The 18,089-nt window shown below is 44.0% G+C and overlaps 1 protein-coding gene across 6 annotated transcripts in view; it reads left to right on the forward strand.

The window, feature by feature from the left end:
* sox5 (SRY-box transcription factor 5) overlaps positions 1-18,089 on the forward strand; it is a 183,406-nt gene that overhangs the window by 106,128 nt on the left and 59,189 nt on the right. For all 6 annotated transcript variants that reach the window (XM_046072160.1, XM_046072157.1, XM_046072158.1 and 3 more), the window contains one exon: positions 5,866-6,088. In XM_046072160.1, coding sequence (XP_045928116.1) covers positions 5,866-6,088 — 223 coding nt within the window. The remainder of the gene's footprint in view (positions 1-5,865; positions 6,089-18,089) is intronic.

Genomic DNA, 18,089 nt, shown 5'->3' on the forward strand with positions numbered 1-18,089 from the left:
GGGGGGGGTTACAGCAACAATCCCTTCGCCTCTGACTGTCAGTGAAGAGTGGATGAAGAGAAATGGAGAGGGAGAAGGAGATTTACAACATGGTGGGGGTGTCTGTGGGACTCTAAGGGAGTGGGGTGAGGGTCTGTCTCTGGGCAATTGTCGTAAAGTGATAGGGGGAAGTAAATGGCTCATTGGCGACCGGTTGAGTTGGAAGTGAGGCAGTGGGGGGAGAGTGAGAGGAGAGAGAAGGGGAGAGACGAGATTACAGCTTTATCTTGTCATAGTAAATTAACACGGCAGCGGAGAAGCACTCGGCTACACACTGACCTCTTCATCCCGCCTGCCTCGCCTGCCTGCTCGGCTTTGGCCTGGCCACTTTACCTGCCTGCTGCAGCTGTAATGGTACACACACACACATACACACACACAATAAAAAAAACAGCACTTGCACATATTTTAAAAAGCTGAAAGGGGCCAGATTATTCACTTTTTAGAAAAAAAGAAAAAGTGTTTTTATACAAACCCTGGCTTTAGATAAGAATAGTGCTGTTCATAATGCTTTGCAAATGAATGTAGTTTAGCTAAAAGGGTGTTTTATTGAATGTGAAGTTCTCACCATTCTGGTGGACCCTGATTGGCTGAGTGCAGCTCAGTTCAAATGCCTGATGGGAAGGATTTTAGCAGTAGTCAGTGAGGTCAGCCAATCAACACAGAATTCACTTATGATGCAACCGCAGTTATTAAAAAATGGGCTTTTATTCCCTAGTAAACAACCAAAATTATGAATTATCATAACGGGGTGCATTAAACTCTGCAATGCAAGTTCAGAATTTTTAATACCTTGTCGTTCTTGCTTGCTTTCTTTTTAGGTCTTTGATGTTTGTGTTTTACAAATCCTTGTAGAAAAAAAAATGTTTGCACATCAGGCAGAGGCAAGCATCTTCTCTCATAAATGTGTTAATGGACAAACACTAATTATTTCATTAACAGGCGAGATGCACGCTAACACGACAGACAACTATAAAGATATTTCACCAGGCATTATTTCTTATTCTTTTTCCTCCACGAGCCCTCTCTTTCCCTATTTTTGTGTAATATGTATGTGTGTCTCTGTGTGCGTGTGTGTGTGTGTGTGTGTGTGTGTGTGTGTGTGTGTGTGTGTGTGTGTTCATGTGAATTTGACAGATTTAACACAGTCATTGAGCAGTCTTGAGACACAGTGGTCACACTTAATTTCTCATGCCAGTGATGCACTAATGAATCAACACACGCTTGCCTGTCAACAGCAAGGGGTCGTGGTAAAATATACTGGCATACATTTTAGCCAAACTGCTATTTAAAATACAGAAAATACAGCTGCATGTTTTTTAGATAAGAAAGGGCAAGTATGTAATCGTTGGACAACAAGTTTAAATATACAATTAGAATGAAGACATTCAAATTTGTCAAGTAATTCTAGGGCAATTTTGTTGCTTGTTTTTAATAACCCTTGAAATTAATATTCTAAAATAATTATCTGAGGGGTACATTATTTTTATTTGGGGGTTTCCATGGAAAAGCTTCACCATATTGTTGGAACAAGATGATAAAAGTAATGTGTATGTGTTTGCTTGCTTGTCCCAGCCTGAGGGACCTCAAAGTCAAAACTGACAGTGTCTGTGTTTAGCCGTGGCATGTAAAGGGATTTGCTGTGTGTGTGTGTGTGAGTGTGTGTGTGTGTGTGTGTACGCGTGTGTTTGGCAGTGTATCGGAGGTAAGTGTATGTCGTGGAGATTGGCAGCTCTGGTGGAGAGCTAAGTCTTACCCCCCTGCAGGAGTGATCACTGACATTCTCTTGGTGTGTGTGTGTGTGTGCATGTGTGTGTGTGTGTATTTTAGTCTAGCAGCTGTTTCCAGCTCTTCCTACTGCCACATTGTCCATGCCTTGATCCACAACGACGCGCCAAGCGTCAAATATTGTTTTTCACACATACACCTTGCACAACCCAAGACATGTCAGGTTATGGTAGAGGGAGCAAGAGAGAAAGAAAGAGGGAGAGTTTCTTCTGTCGGGCAACAGAGAAGGAGGAAGGGAAGAAGACGAAGAAATCAAAAAAAGAACAGCGGCATCTGTGCTGGCTGTAGGAAAATAAAAAAGCCTTGGATTTTTTCTCCCCCCCTTTTTCTGGCAAGAGTTACGTGTTTTTAAACCAACCTCCCCTCACAGATGAGCTTAAGAAGACAAAAGTTGTTTAATTCGGTTCCATTGCAGAGGCAGTAAAAGGATAAAGAGAGTGAGGCGCAATTTTTACTTTGTTCCAGTCATTTTGGAAGAGAATTGACATCTGCAAACTAAAGGCAGAACCGCCCACACTGCCAGCCTGCCACATCCAGTGCATATAAATACATATATGCAGGCACTCACAAATTAACACACACACACACACCTACAGGCTATGTGCACTCAGTGTCACACATAAACGCACAGAAATGGCAAAACCTGCTCACTGACATGCACTGAGAGGAGGCCATGAACATTTACAGTATCCAGAATTTCTGTTTGTACTTATGAATAAATGCATGTTGATGAGGAAAAGTTTTGCGACCCGTGTTAGCGCAGGAGCCTGTCACCGCGCGCACACACACATCGGCCGAGTGACACCTGTTTACAATAGAGAATCTGTCTTGTGTCTTGTCTTTCTTATCCCGCTGTCTCGGACTTTGCAAAACGCCAGGGTAAAAATGTCAGCAGGGCACACGGATTATATGCTGGGAGGTTGATTGGGGAGGGGGGATCATAAGCCATTTAAGTTGCCTTCGGGATAAGGCTGCCTGTCTGACTCCACACATAAATAATGTCACGGGCCCTAATTTACCAGATCTTTGAAGAAGCCGTGGCTCCCCGCTAATTCCCTTTGATTGGGAAATGACCTTCATTGTTGGACACAGTGAGATGACATCTCCCTGGCAGATTTTTGACAGAGCAAAGAGATCCGACAACCCCTTCTCCCCCCAACTCCATCGCCCTCTCTCTCCCTCCATCTCCCTCCCGTATTCTCGTTCTGTTTGTTTTGTTTGCGCGACATCTTTCTCGAAAGAAAGAGTGCGGCTGTTTTAAGTAGGCGCTGGATTAGATAAATGGGATGTGACAGGTGTGACCGCTGCCTTCAAGATGCCTGCCTTCCCCTCTCTCTCTCTCTTTCTTTCTTTCTCCGCGCATCTCTCTGTCAACTCTTGCTCTCTCAATTCCTCTAATAACATCCCCTCTCTCTCTTTCTCTCTTTTGCCTTTCGCTCTTTCTGTCTTTCTTTGACTTCTACCCACTTGCACTCCTTCTCTCCCTCTGTCTCGTTACATTTGCATGTCATGCCGCCGCTGATGCAACTCGTAATCACAAAGCCGCTCATTTGAAGCTTGAATTTCCCTAATCTGAAGAACAGAAGATGGTGCAAAGGAAGAAATGAAACAACAAAGAAAGACAGGAGCAGGTCGAGCCCTAACTTGGTCAGGTGGTTAGAGGAGAAGAGAAAAGTCTTTCAGCGCTTTAAGATCACAAGACACTTTCCCAGCGTAGCAGTGCCCGCAGCCTGTGTATTAGAAGCCTCAACAGCAACTGATTGAAACCTCATCACCCCGTCGTATATATGCAACTGTAACAGCCATATCATCACTGTCACACTCTGTCTCCCCGTTACAATGCATGTGCAAGAACGCAGAGGGGAGAATTAGTGAATTATTGAGCGTGCTGACTTATTCAGAGTGTGGAAACACACTAGAGAGAGAGTCAGTGAAGTGTAGGAAATGCCAGGTGATAATGGTCTGCTGTACCTCTCATACAGTGTTTGGCCACTGACAATGGAAGCATTGTCAATATTGAAAGCTTCTGTGTGACTTTATTCTCTAAGTAGAACATGGAGGAATGATTTGAGTTTGACTTTTTGTCTTGAGGAGCTCTTCTGCTCAAATGGTTGCTTTTATAAAAATAAAACATTACTTTGCCTATAGGATAGAAATGAATAGAATCTGGGGTCGTCTGGGGTCTAGATGACATTGTGGACATCATTGTGGACTGTGATCTCAGCATTAAGTTCTACTTCCACCATCAGCCTGCGAGTTAATGATTAGAAAACTATCTCCACCTTAATCCACTATAAGGTCATTAATACAGCTGGAATGTACCGCTGTCCCTCAGTCTCTCTATCTCTGTGTGTCTCCCACATATGAACACCCATACACAGACAAACAGAAGTACTGTATATGTGTGCGGCTGTCCCAGGTGGCGTGCTCCATATTGTAGTGAGATTAGCCAAAGATTAACCTTGTGGACTATTGACCCTCCTGTCTACAAAGGGCTGAGCTGACAGACTGGCTGGCTGACTGACTCACTTGCTTCTGTAATTAAAGAGCACAACACACACCTGTACGTGCGTGTGGGAGGATACCGTATGTGCCTGCGTGTCTGCCTATGCATTCGGAGCGAGTGTGCATGACGTGCCCTCAGCTATACATGTGACAAGGAGATAGTGAGGGTTCTCATTTGAAGCTAATGCCGGCCTTACTTTTCAGTGTCACTATTAATTGGGCTTAGCCGGCATTAAGTCTATCATGCGGGCTAGTCGAACAAACACAGGCCTTATTAGGTCAAAGATTAAGATGCTAGAAGTTACTTACCATTCATCAGCTGTCGTTAGGGTTTCTCTTAAATGTTAAGTCATCCAACTTTTTTCTTATTAGTTTAGAAACTTATTATTTATTAGTTATTATCATTTAAAAGATAAAAATAACTTGAAGATCCCCACTGGACACTGGTTTTAAAGAAATTTGAAAATAAATGTTGGTGTATGTGAAGGTTTCAAGTTTCCATGACACACCTGTAATGTCACTAAATCACGCTCGCACAAACACGCCTTGAACTGACTGCACGGCACAGAGACGCTTTCCCCCTTCAGCAGATGAATGTGAAAACAGCCGTCTAGTGTCAAAATCTGCACATGCATCATTTGGCACAGTAAAGGTCAGACATCCTGGAGAACAATAAGAAAATCACATTTTTGAGCGGAGGGGGACTTTATTCAATCAAAAACAACCCCAAAAGTAGGGTTTTTTACTTATGAGAAGATTATGATTTCCAGAGAGGTCATTAAACTTAACGTGTTAAAGACTGTGTAAACTTTAGACGCAAGACAGTGGGATAATTATTCATCATGACAGCTTGGCAAAAGGCACAGAGCTTTACTGTGAGCTGTATATATTATATTTTGTAGCTGTCATGCTAATTGTTGTTTTGTCAGTGCTTTCATGAATTTATGGAAATGATTTGACACCACTCCAAAGCTTTGTTTTTTGAAACGGGATCTATTTTTTTATTTTTTTTTTGTTGAGATTTTTGTATTTGATGGAGTTGCATCCTCAGCATTAATTGTCAGTAATCTTAGGACAAAAGTAGCGCAGCACTGAAACTTGGGCTTTGGTACAGTAGTGTTGGACGTCCCTCAAAGCCGAGCCGTTGAAGGCTTTGTAATGAAGAGTTAGCGTGACTCTGAGAGTGTGCGGAGTCCTTTGCTGTTGTTTCATGTGCTCGTTCTGTCAAGTACCTCCAAGTCAGTCAAATGCAGATTCCAGAGGATGTGTGTGAGAGAGAGAGAGGGAAGAGGAAGTATGCCCTAACTTGAGACAACTGGCCAGGGATAACAGTTGGTTGCATTGAGCTATGAGAAGAGAATAAGGGATGCAAGAGAAGGAGAGAAGGATGGAGATAATGAGTGGGTGTATGCCAGCTCCTCCCCCACCTCCTCCTCCTTTTTTTTTCCTTCCACAGTTTATTTATGTCTTGAAGTTTAGTCATTTTTTAATCTAATAATTTTTCTCTTCCTCTCCTCTCCTCCTTCCCTCCAGGAGCAGGATGGCACTAAGGGGAGCTCTCTGAGTCCTTACCCCCAGCACATTGCTACCTCACCGGGCAAAGAGGAGGGTGGAGGCGGGGGTCGGCCCTGCAGCGACGGGGGCTCGGCCACGGGGACCCTGGGGACCCCCGAGAGACGCAAGGGCAGCCTGGCAGACGTGGTGGACACACTGAAACAGCGCAAGATGGAGGAGCTGATCAAGAACGAGCCAGAAGGTCAGTGATGAAAAGGGGACGCTGGTGCGGCCAGATGTGTGATCTGCAACTCCCCGACATCTCTCTGGCTCCTCGCCGCTATTTTATCACACTCTGTTGTGCTTTCTTCTTCTTTCTTTCTGTCTTGTTTTTTCTGCGGCTCTATCACTCTCTCTCTCTCTCTCTCTCTCTCTCTCTCTCTCTCTCTCTCTCTCTCTCTCTCTCTCTCCCTCTGTTATGAACCCATACACATTCAGATGAGAGGCGACCCTTTGTTTTTCCAGCACACAGACAGACAGCATCAGCTGTTTGGGCCTATTGTCCACCATGCTTTGCATATTTATCACAACCTGACAAATAAGCTCTGTACGTGTGTCTGTGCATGCATGGGTTCTTGTGTGTGTGTGTGTGTGTGTGTGTATGCATGTGTAGTGTGTGAAAAGCTTGATATCTTAACAACTCTCCAAATGTTTCAAGGCTTTTATTTCAAGGGACGGGACACTGACATTCAGATTGGCTTCTGCTAAATAATCAGTGAGGGTTAAATTCATCATACCGCCTGTCCTTCTACCTTTGTAATCTTTTGGATAATGCTGTCCCAGCGCTCAGATAAAGATTTTACACACTGTTGAAGAGACTCAACCAGATTTTTGCCCAGGGCTACATATCTTAGCTCGATTAGCCCCCACATTTCATTCTCAAGTTTTGCTGTGGGCTAACCGTTGGAGTCAGGAGATAAAATTAGCCCATGGCCAACTCCAATTTCCATTTGGGCAGATAAATGGGGCCTTAAGTCACTATGAAATGCATGTGATAGTCATAATGTGATAAGCAGATTACCAACAGGTGTCCATCTGATGGGGTAATATAAATAACATTGTGCCATATTGGTGGAGGTATCTTTCGTGTGCTACACAGAAAGATCTGTCAGTTTCAAAACAAGTACCTGAAGCTGGTAGGGATTCACCGACTTGCTCAAGGGCACTTAAGCACAGCACATTAGAGGTCTGCATGGATCCAAAATGTACCCGTGGTAAACCTACCTAAAACCAATGTGCCTACATTTTTTTTAAGACACAACCAATTCAAAGGAAACCATGTCCATTGGAACAAATTTCACTAAATCCAAAAATAATTTGTTTATATGCTTCAAAGACAACCCAGTACACAAAAATTCATTTGGATTCACTCAGGTATTGGACATAATGACACACAGATACAGATAGACTTAACAGGGACCGGTTCCAACTTGGGTCCCAGGTAGGTTTGATTCCTTAGAACCAAGTGGATCAGTGACGACCTCTAAAGCAGATGCATGCTACAAAAACCACTAGATGTTTTTATACCTCTCCAAATTTACCTTTAGCTTATAAATCCTCTACTGTCGATTTCTATTCAAACATATCTTAACTGTATGCAGCCTCAAACAACACCGTGCCCAAAAGGTGAAAGAACAGTGCAGCAGCTCAGCGTGTATTTGTCTTTTAAGTGTAGATGTTCATGTGTTTGTGTTCCGACAGTACATCAACAGGCTTTCAATTCAAGCTGCGATGTACTAACCTTATTTTCCAGGCTTTTCTGTAAGGTTTTCAAAGCGTCCGAGACTGCTGGTCAGCTCTCACCGTCTGGTTGTTTTTATTCCAGTCAATAGAGAGGCCTGTTGTGGCACATTTTATATTAAAAAAGAGAGAGAAAGAAAGAAAAAACTGGGCTGTTTGTCGAGCTGAGCTGTAATTGAGGTGTGTTTTGGGTTGTTCGCTGCTTCACTAGACCTCATGAACTGGCTGCACAGGAAAAAAACAACAATAATGGATCTTTATGAGTCAGCCAGCGTGGGGGGGTGGTTAGAGAGAGGGGAAAGGAAAGACAGAAGGAGAGAAGAGTGAAGGAGAGAAAGAGCAGTGTCTTCACAGACCCCATTAGCAGAGTGCCACAGTGGTGCGGCATCCAAACCAACCCGGAGCATTATCTGCCCTACGTTTAAATGAAACGCGCTAACAAAAGGCCTCAGCGCCTCCAGACCCAGCGTGCACACACACACACACACACACAAGAACCCAGGCCAAGCAAGAGAGAAAAGAAGAAAGAAAAGAGGGTAAAGGAAGAAAAGGGATGCTGAGAAAAGATGAAGAGAGGCAGAGGCAAATGGAGAGGAGGGGGGAGAAAGAAACGACGAGGGGCGTTATTGAACGCGAGATAGAAATCCCTTTTCTGTGCCCGGCTTGCTATTGTTTGGCTGTGTGGCTCACAAAGGCCATTAGCAGCAAACAGCAGGTTGGGATGAAAATTTAATGAAGGCTTTAATCATTATGAAAGGCCTGGAATATTACTGCTCTCTCTGTCTCTCTCTCTCTCTCTCGCACACACGCTCGTACACTGCTTCCAGCTGGATCAATGACACACACACACACACACACACACACACACACATTTAGAACGTAGGAACATTAACACCAGGAGGGATGTGAACGACGGGCCAAAGACACGAAATGGGTCAGAAACGATAAACATCTCGAAACAGAATGAGAAGCTTGACTTAACGAATGCAAGCCCTGAGCTAGACGACACACACACACACACACACACAGACAGTCACACACAAGTATGGCTTAAGTTCGAAAGATATAGTTTTGTGTCAGTGGCTAGTGTTGCTCTACTTAGGCTAGATGAATGGAAAGTGGTAGATACTAGGTCAGTGTGTGTGTGTATGTGTGTGTGTGTGTGTGTGTGTGTGTGTGTGCATGTGTGTGCTGTTTAAGCCTTTGGGAGCATATAAACTTGTGTAGGTGCATTTGCATATGTATTTGTGACAGAATGTGTGTGCACAAGTGTGTTTTATGGGAAGTATTGTATTTGGCTGCATGCATGCAAGGTGTTTGAGTGTGTGTGTAGGCCTCTAATAAATGACTAGCCATATTGTCCCCCATGGCCTGGCCCAACCATGCTCCACCGCTCTCCTGCTCTCTCCATTCATCTCCTTTCTTACCCCACCGGCCACCTGCTACCCTGGAGATACACACTCGCTCTCACACACGCACGCACGCTCCAGTACATATATGTGCAGATGCACACACAAACCGCTAGCCGCTGTCTTTAATGAATTCTTCAGGAGCGACCGGCAGGAAGAGCGGTGATAAAAATGCCATGACACTGCCTCGCGTGTGTGTGTGTTCATGTATGTGTGCCTGGGGTCGAGGTGAGAGGCCGCCGGGCGAGCGGCTCGTGCTGGAGTGTGTGCGTTTGTCATTACGTGGAATAATGCGAGCAGAGTGCAGAGCGTCACAGGAGGCGCAGGGTCGAGAGGAGAGCCGGTGCTAAAACCCGAGAGAGAGATGGCTGCACGAACAAGCGCGCACACACACACACCTGTACAGCTGAACACACACACACACCCGTGGACAGTTCCCTTGGACTCGCCATTTAGCCCTCTGTAACCTCTGTGCCGCAGAGCAAGGCCTAATGATAATCTATTAGCCCAGCAGTGGTAAAAGAAACATACACATTAGAAGATAGATAGATAGATAGATAGATAGATTATGAACTGGAAAAATGAAAGAGAAGAAAAAAGAGAGAAATTAAAAGGAGGAGAAACATCACTAAATGGGGCACAGATGTTCCTCACGGCCCCTGGAGTGGTGCCTGCCCTGGACTTTCACCAGACACTCAGCCTCATTCCTCCTCTCCTCTCCTTTTGCTCCTTCGCTCTCTCTATGGCAGCTTTGACTGTAAGTGGCACACACGAAGTGCCAGCTGAGCTCCATCTCCGGACCCGTCTGTTGACCCTCTGCTACCCAGCTACAGCTACCCGTCACTGGGGCTTCATGGCCTCTGGGGACTTATTATGTTTTCTGTTTTTTTTTTCTTGGTGTAACCTCTGCAGTAAACAGGAATAAACACCAACTAGAATTGTGTCTTGACTGAGTGAACCTACTGTACATGTTTTTAGCAGATTTCACCTTTACTTAGACATCGCTAAATGGCTTGATGAGGTGCAGTTCACAATGCAAGACATCTTTAAATTAAACATTTTTTAAATTAAGTTTTGCTTTTTACTTCAGGACAGCAGCCAAATCCATCAGTACTCCTCACATTCACATGGCGTCCCAGTGTCAACAATGTGATTGTTAAGACGGTTAATGTCTGATTTTAATAATTCTGATGTCCTACCATAAAAGAAGAACACACACACAACACTCTGCCCACTTTCTTGTAAACCAACACCTAGTTTGACAGAATGGTAGCTATAGCTATGACAGATAACTTAATTCTGTAAACAATTTTGCATCAGCTTGATTGTGTGGCTTTGGTGGTCACCTGCCTTTTGTGTCAGTGACATCATTGGGGCCAACAAATTACAATATTCTTGTTGTTTTACTGAGCCAGGGTACAGCCCTAGGGTCAGACCCTGGCCTCAGTACCTTACAGACTTGATCTGGCCACACTTGCAGGGAAACAAGAGACACACTCATCTATGCACAGCCTCACGCTCACCCACCGCGTGCAGGTTTACAGCCCTGCTGGCAACCTTGAGGTCAACCAGAATGGTGGTTTTATGGCTGAGCGTACTCGCTGCTCCAAGGCACTGGTTTCCATACTGAAAATGTCAAGTCAATGACAGATGTCACACAATACACACAAACACATGCTTACACATGCACACACAGCACTTCATCTACTTTCAAGGCAGGGAGGGAATCCGGGCCTTGCTTTTAGAGAGCACTGAGGCATTTTATAGGACAGCACTTAGGCACGGCCATTGTGCCACACAAGCACACAGTGGCCGGAGCTCCCTCACGCCTCCGTACACTCCAATGGGTGACAATGGGAAGGGCGGATACATTCTCCAAAGAAGAAGGGGAGAGAGAAAGAAAGGGAGGGGAAAAAAAGAGCTGGAGAAGTGGAGGGATCGAGGCAGTCTCTCGTTCATCCGTCCATCAGTCCACCACCTCATTCAGTTTACTTAATCCTTCTACTGCTCTGCTATCTGGGGGGTTATGTCAAACACACACACACACACACACACACACACACACACACACACACACACATACTATAAACATAAACAATGGCATATACAAACCTTGCAAGTCACCACATGGACCTGCTACTTTTAGGCACAAATCCCTAGTGGGAATTTGTTGAAGTTGACTACAATGCGCATACATACGCATAATCACACGCACACATACAGCAGCAGGTTCACAGTCCTAGCGTGGCAGCGAGCGAATGTCTTTATGTGATTTCCACCCTCTGCTGGTAATTAGTTAGTTGTATAAATTAACATGAAGTGCAGCAGGACTCTCACCACCATTGTTTGTCGCAATCATTCTTCTCGCACCGTGAAAAGGAAGGCAAATGAAACGAAACAGAGGGGGTGGCTGAAAGAGAGAATAGTTTTTTTTTAAATTATTATTCACTACGAGCGCAAGAGAAAGTTCAGGCGAGTGAGAAAAAGCAGGATTTTGCCCTCCTGTTCGCCAATTAAGGGCTTGTAAATACGCGGTCAGCATTCGCTAAAGAGAAGTTGTCATCATGCTTATGAGGCTAACTCTGCCTTGAACCTCTTACTAAGGAGATTTGAACTCCATGTCTTGTGTTTTTATGCTACTCCTCCTATCCCGAGACACGGCAGAGAAAAAGAAAACCTTCAGTGGTGAAATTCAAACACTTTCTGCTTAGAAAGATCACAATATTGAAAAAGAAATGGCATCCTTCTGTACAAATAAAACTCATTTTGAAGCAGGCAAAGAGTTACGGTTCATGTTTCTTATCTAAGGAAACCAGTTCCTTCTTATTTATCATTCTTTCCAGTTATCCGAGTGTCATTGTGTCAGTTAACTTCAGAGCGTTTGTGGTAGACGGGGGAGAAATCATCATGGACATGGCTCACAATTCAAATCGAGTCAATTCTGTTTTTGTTTTTTTTTCTTTTGCGGCATGAGAAACAGGCAACGTCATGGGGCGAACCTGAGGCCTATTGTAGGGCCGGCCATTGTTGGCTCGATGAAAGGCGCATTCAAGTCACTTTTCTTATTGAATTGTTTTGCGTCTGCTTTTCAACGTGGCATTCTCTCCCCAGCCTTGCACGGGACAATCAGTGGGGATGAAACTCCTTTCTACCATTCTTCCTAGTCCAGATGAGCGATATTAAGGAGATGAATAGTGTGCATGTGTGTGTATGTGTGTGTGTGTGTTTTGCAAGAAAAGCAGTGCCCCAGCTTTTGTCTGATACATGAACATAAAGGGGCTTAGAGAGAGGAGAGAGGGTCCTGCGGTTTTCCTGATGGTGTGTATGTGTGTCTGTGTGTTATTGGCCTCCCGGCGTGGCATTAAGTTAAGGACAAAGGCCTGAGGTTCATGAATCAGTCAGGGCTTCCACAGCTCAGCTATTGTGAACTACCCACAATTTGACTGTCCTACAGTACATTGTGTACATGTGTGAGTTTTTGTGTGTGTAATGATACCTGGTAATGGGGCAGGTAGGGGGGTTTGTGTGTATTTATTCACATTAGGAAGGTATTTGTGCACTTCCTGTGTGTCATACATAACATATGAAGATGTCTGGGTGTGCATGTGTGCATTTGTGTGAGTCAGACTTTCCCACATAAAAGGCTTCCTGTCACCGACACCCAAATATTAGACAGGCCCCAGTGTTTTGGCATCCACCCATTCACTTCCATTCAGCGCCATGTCCCATGACCAAATCAGTGGAATCCATGATTTATCTATTCAGCTTTCTCATAAACTCTCTTCATTTGCACGCCCTGTTGTTGTTTTCTTTCCTTTTCGGTGATTTTCCTTTCTTGGTCTTTTCTCCTATTCCCATGGAGAGACGGAGGAATGTTTTTATGCTGCAAAATGGCTGCAAGATGAATGAGTTTTGAGTAAAGTGCACCGACTTTCATTTGTCCCTCAATTACGTTATCAAAAGGATATGAAATACAGCTGAAAAATCTTAAAATTTTTCATTGGGTTACTTAAGCAACAAAAAAAACTCTGAGAAACATTGTAGAAAGGAATTATTGCTTGGAGTTCAACCAGTTTTCAAAAGGCCAGATGACTCCCTGCTCAAACATTTGGACTTTGTTAGAAGAATTGTAAAGTTAGCAGACAACTTCAACAATTTTCCATTAAGTAGTTTTACTGGCATTCCAGCAGTCACTTTGTGAGTAGGTGGATGTCGCATTTTGGAATGAAATGCTTGACTTTTCATCTTGACATTGTGCCACAGCAAGATTTAAAAAACTATCACTTGCTGCGAGCTTTGCACGCATTTCTATTAGCATGTAAATGTTAGAGTGTTTGTGCAAGGAGGCATTTCTAAGTTAACTTTAAATAAAGGGCGAAATAGGCGGGATTTAGAATTTAAGTAAGTAAGTGTTAAGTAATAACACATCTTTTTATAGTTTTTTTTTTTTTCGTCGTGTTTTGCGGCATCAAGTAGAACAATTGGTAACGCTTTATTTTACAGATTTTCCATAATTTCCTAATACTTTCCTTGGAAGTTTTCTGGGAAAAAATATGTAATTTTAAATAGTGCTTATTTATAAAGCTGTTTTGAGTTTTGAAGAATTTGTTAATTTCCAGTGGAAGAAACTCCTCCATTTAAAGTTAATCTTCATTCATTATTTATTCATTATTGATTATTTGGAACATTATTCCTTATATATGTTGAATTGTATGCATGTTCAGCTGAACTTCCGTGCACCTACTTAAAGACTCTCTAGGTTGGTTAGTTTCTTATATGTTAATGTGTGTTCCATGAATCAATATCAACAGGAACCAGAAACCAGTACAGGAATTAGCCCTAAAGATAAGATTTTTTATTTAGTAAAACAAAATCAAAGTAAATCAACCAGGATAAAGACAAGACAATATGATCATATTCAAGCAAATTTCTTGGCTCCTCCAGATAAAAGTGACATTGACTTTACCTCTTGTCATGCAAATTTGCATCTACAGTATGCATTATCATCATTTGCTGTTACTATTTTTGCTGGAGATGTGCGTACTTACAGTATATACTATTTTTATATAGTATACATATAGGCAGGTCAGTGTGTGCCTTAAATGCATATACTGCGTGGTAATATCTGTGGCGGAAACTATACCCTAGTTTCCCCTGTATAATCCATGTAGGCTTGTGTGCAAAGTAGCACAATCTGCTTAGCACGATTCGACATCTCAGCTCCATGTGAAAGCATCAGAGCTGTAGTCACTCATGTCAGCAGAGTCCGGCGCAGGATTTTAGAGCCTACCATGGAGTTAAAGAGTGGAGACGTGGGATTGGCGTGCATCACTGCTTAGCTTTTGTTAGTTGTCTGCACACACGGTAAAAACACGCATATGCACATCTCCCCACTCATGATGACGAACACACACCAGCCTGTGTGACCTGACGGGCGAGCCACAGCTACCCATGATGCATCAGGGATAGCGAATGGACACATGCCAGCAATCCACGTAATCACCACCCACGGGCCACCCTTTGTTGTTTCCGCTTCCTCTTACATGACAGATATTAAGGTGGCGTGCATACTGTTGTGCAGCTTTAGCACTTCAGTCATTCATAGAGCAACAAGCCAGTCAGCTACATGCTCAGTCGCCCAGTGTTTGAATATGTCAGCAGTCAAGGAAGCCTGTGCTACAGTGTGTCAGCCAGCTTGCCAAGAAGTCAGCCACTCGTCTACTCTGTCTTGTAGCTACCTTGACCCCCATTCAGTCAGCCTGAGAGCCAGTCACTCAGTCAGTCCGTCACCCAGTCCCTGTGTCAGTCTTTGAAGCCACAGGGTCTATATTAATTAACCCCTGGCTTGCTGGTCAGAGGGCGGGTCCTGCTGATGAAGTGGTGTTGTCTGTGTTGTCAGCCTCAGGGGTCGCGACCCTGAGCCCACAGCACAGCGCGGCCTTATTTGAGCCAGATGTTGGGAGACAAGCATCTCTAGCAACCCCTCTCCGCCCCCACCCCTTCACTCCTGCTGCATTCTTTTCTTTCGCTGCTCCTTGGCTAGCAGACCGGCCATCACCAGCCACTCATGTCAGTGCTCTGATGCTCCTCTGGATAGATCGCTGCTCTATTTCTCTGTCTCCCTGCCTGCCCTCCCCACATCTCTTCTCTCTCTCTCTGTCTCTCTCTCCCTGTGGGATCCTTCTATCCATGTATTCACCTTTCCCCTCCCTTCCCTCTATTTTCACCCCTCCCTCCTCGTTTGGCCCACTGCCCCTTTCCGCTTCGCTCAGGGGAAAGAGTGCTGTGTGTGCGTTGCCTGGCAGCGTGCCCGCACTCATCACCCCCTCCCCCTTCTCCTCCTTTCCCCCACCTCATCCTTCCCTCTTCTCGCTCTTTTCTGCCTCTCATCTCTAGCGTTCCACCCTTGCCTTATCCTCGCTTCTATTTCTCTCCCCTGCCACCTTCCCTCCATCCTTCTCCTCCTTCCTCCCTTTGGTCCCTGTCACTCTCTCCACCTGCTTCTAATCACTCCCTCTCCATCTCTTTCACTGCCTCCATTCATACTTTGCTTTCCGTCTTTCTCTCCCTCCTCCCTCCCTCCCTCTCGTCTCTTACTCGGCTGGGCTCAGGAGCAGTGAACAGGTGTTGTCTCCTTTTGATTTGGGTGCGTTCGGATTAATGCTGTCAGCTCAGCTGTTAAAACAACTGCCACCGCCAGATGCCAGTCAGTTTGGGGCTGGAGCTGTCACCTACACACACACACACACACACACACACACACATGCACACACATATTCGATTCGAACATCCAAACATACGCACACTCAGATGCAAGCGTGCACACACAGGGTGATGTAGACATGTACACACACACACACACAAACACAGGGCCTCTTGGCTCATTGTAAAACCGACAAAGCAAATCAGCTGCTGTACACCAGTCTTGTCTATAACCCAGGTGTGTGTTTCTGTAGCCTCTCCAAAACATCAGAGTCAGTGGGTATAAAAGAACATTATGACATGATACTACAGCAATCATTAAAACATACTTTATTCAGAGTTGCAATAGATTCACCTAGACAGACCTAGTATTTTTATTTTTTTTTATAAAGATGACAGAGATTGTGGAGACGTTTTAGAAATAATTTCAATAAGTTAAAAATTTTAAATCAAGAGACACTCCATCGATTTTACATATTAAGGTCATGGAGACAACTAGTCAGCCTGTGAACCTAGTTGTGTAATGTCTTCTGTGGCTCTGGAGAAGCTTTTTAAAGTCAAGGAAAATAAACCTGAAGACAAATATTTGACAGAAAACCTGCATTATAAAATGGGAGCACAAAGTTTGAAAAATGAGGGCGTTGAACAGACAAAACTAACATTTCATTTCATCAAGGTTTTTGTTCACGTATTACAACACGTTTTCCGTAATAGGATGGGTTTGCCTCTGTATTCTGTGAGTAAACCTCCAGTAAGGCTTGTTTATATTAGCTTGGTCTGTAACTGTGTTTACTGTTGGAAGAACTCTCCATCCCCAAGGCAACATGATTTCTACCTCTCCACCTTCACCCCCCCTCCCCTTGTTCCTCCTTACCCTGCTCACACTCACTTGTTCCTTTCTTTTTTCCAAAACATACATCCTGCCCTGTCTGTAGGCAATGTGCGCACAAATGTACACCTGACAGGAGTTTTGTACTGTCCTCGTCTCTCCCTGATTCCCTGCTAAAGTGTTACCATAAAACGTTCACCTTATACATCTGTGTGTGTGTGTGTGTATGTGTGTGTATCTGCATGCGTCAGCATTTTTATGGCAAAGATGCCCTTCCTACGCTCACAGCCCTTTTCCGCCCGACGGTTGCTTAAATTTAGAATGTGAATCCTTATTGTTGAAATTTGTGAGTAAAATGATGATTAACTATGAATATCAATGATCAGCGGCGTGAAGTGGTGTGTAACAGCGCTATTTAAGGCTCCTTTAGATGTGGGTGGAGTTTGCAAGCTTTCTTCCCATGCGTGAGTGCGTGTTTGTGTGTTTGTGTCAGATGGTGGATAGTGGGCTTCGGAGTGGTGCTGCTGGTATCTGGGTCCAAACACATTCATAGACACAAAGTATCAGGGGAAACATTCCACTGTCCATCTTTTCCTTCTGGCAAATTTTTTATCTATCTTTATCTCTTTCTCTCTCTTGGTGTCTGTCTTTGGCTTTCTCTTTTTTCTCTCTCTCTCTCTCTCTCTCTCTCTCTCTCTCTCAAACTGAACTCATGTTTGTTTGCAAGCTTCACACTAGACAGTCTTGTGATGCTGGTTCAAGGAGCCGTCCACACGAAGACACTGGACACTTGTTTGTTAGGTCATGTCGGTTTCTCTGACACACTCTCACTCCCAAAAACACACACACCCAACACACTCTGTAACATTGAGCCCTCTGTCTAGCTCAACCTCCCCCCACCAACTCCCATATCAGTTTACTATGTGAAAACACAGTCGTACGCAGGATTTCAAGCCCACTTAACCAACGGATTTCGCCCTGGTTTACTGTAGATCATGCCATCCTCGTCCATTTTGTTGGTTTGTTTAATTACGCTAACGTGGTTATAGCCAAGGTTATCATGTCCCACTGTAGTCTCCAGTCGCGTTGTTAAGACAATTAGCCCACTCAAAGAGTCATGGATGTCTTGTCGGAGGAATTGTGGGGGGAGGAGGAAGAGACGGTCAAAGACCCACAGGAATGTTCAGGAAGAAAAGGAGTGCTGATGCAAGGAACTGTGTCTGAGAGGAGTTGAAATCTAAACTTATATGATATTTCTCAATAGAGTCAATGTAAGTGTAACTGAACTGTTTGTTCTAATAAAGAGATGAATGATCAGATTAACACAGGATTGATATAATAAAATAATATGTTAATAGAAAAGGGCTTAAGCCCCCTGCGACCCTGTATGCAGGATAAGCGGTTGACGATGGATGGATGGATGGATGGTTAATAGAAAAGCCAAGCTTGATTTGATAAGGATCCTAATAATTTATTACTTATTAAATAAATATATAAATATTTCCAATGTTGTGAGCATTTAT

This window comes from Micropterus dolomieu, linkage group LG16 (genome assembly GCF_021292245.1).
Source record: "Micropterus dolomieu isolate WLL.071019.BEF.003 ecotype Adirondacks linkage group LG16, ASM2129224v1, whole genome shotgun sequence".
NCBI lineage: Eukaryota > Metazoa > Chordata > Actinopteri > Centrarchiformes > Centrarchidae > Micropterus > Micropterus dolomieu.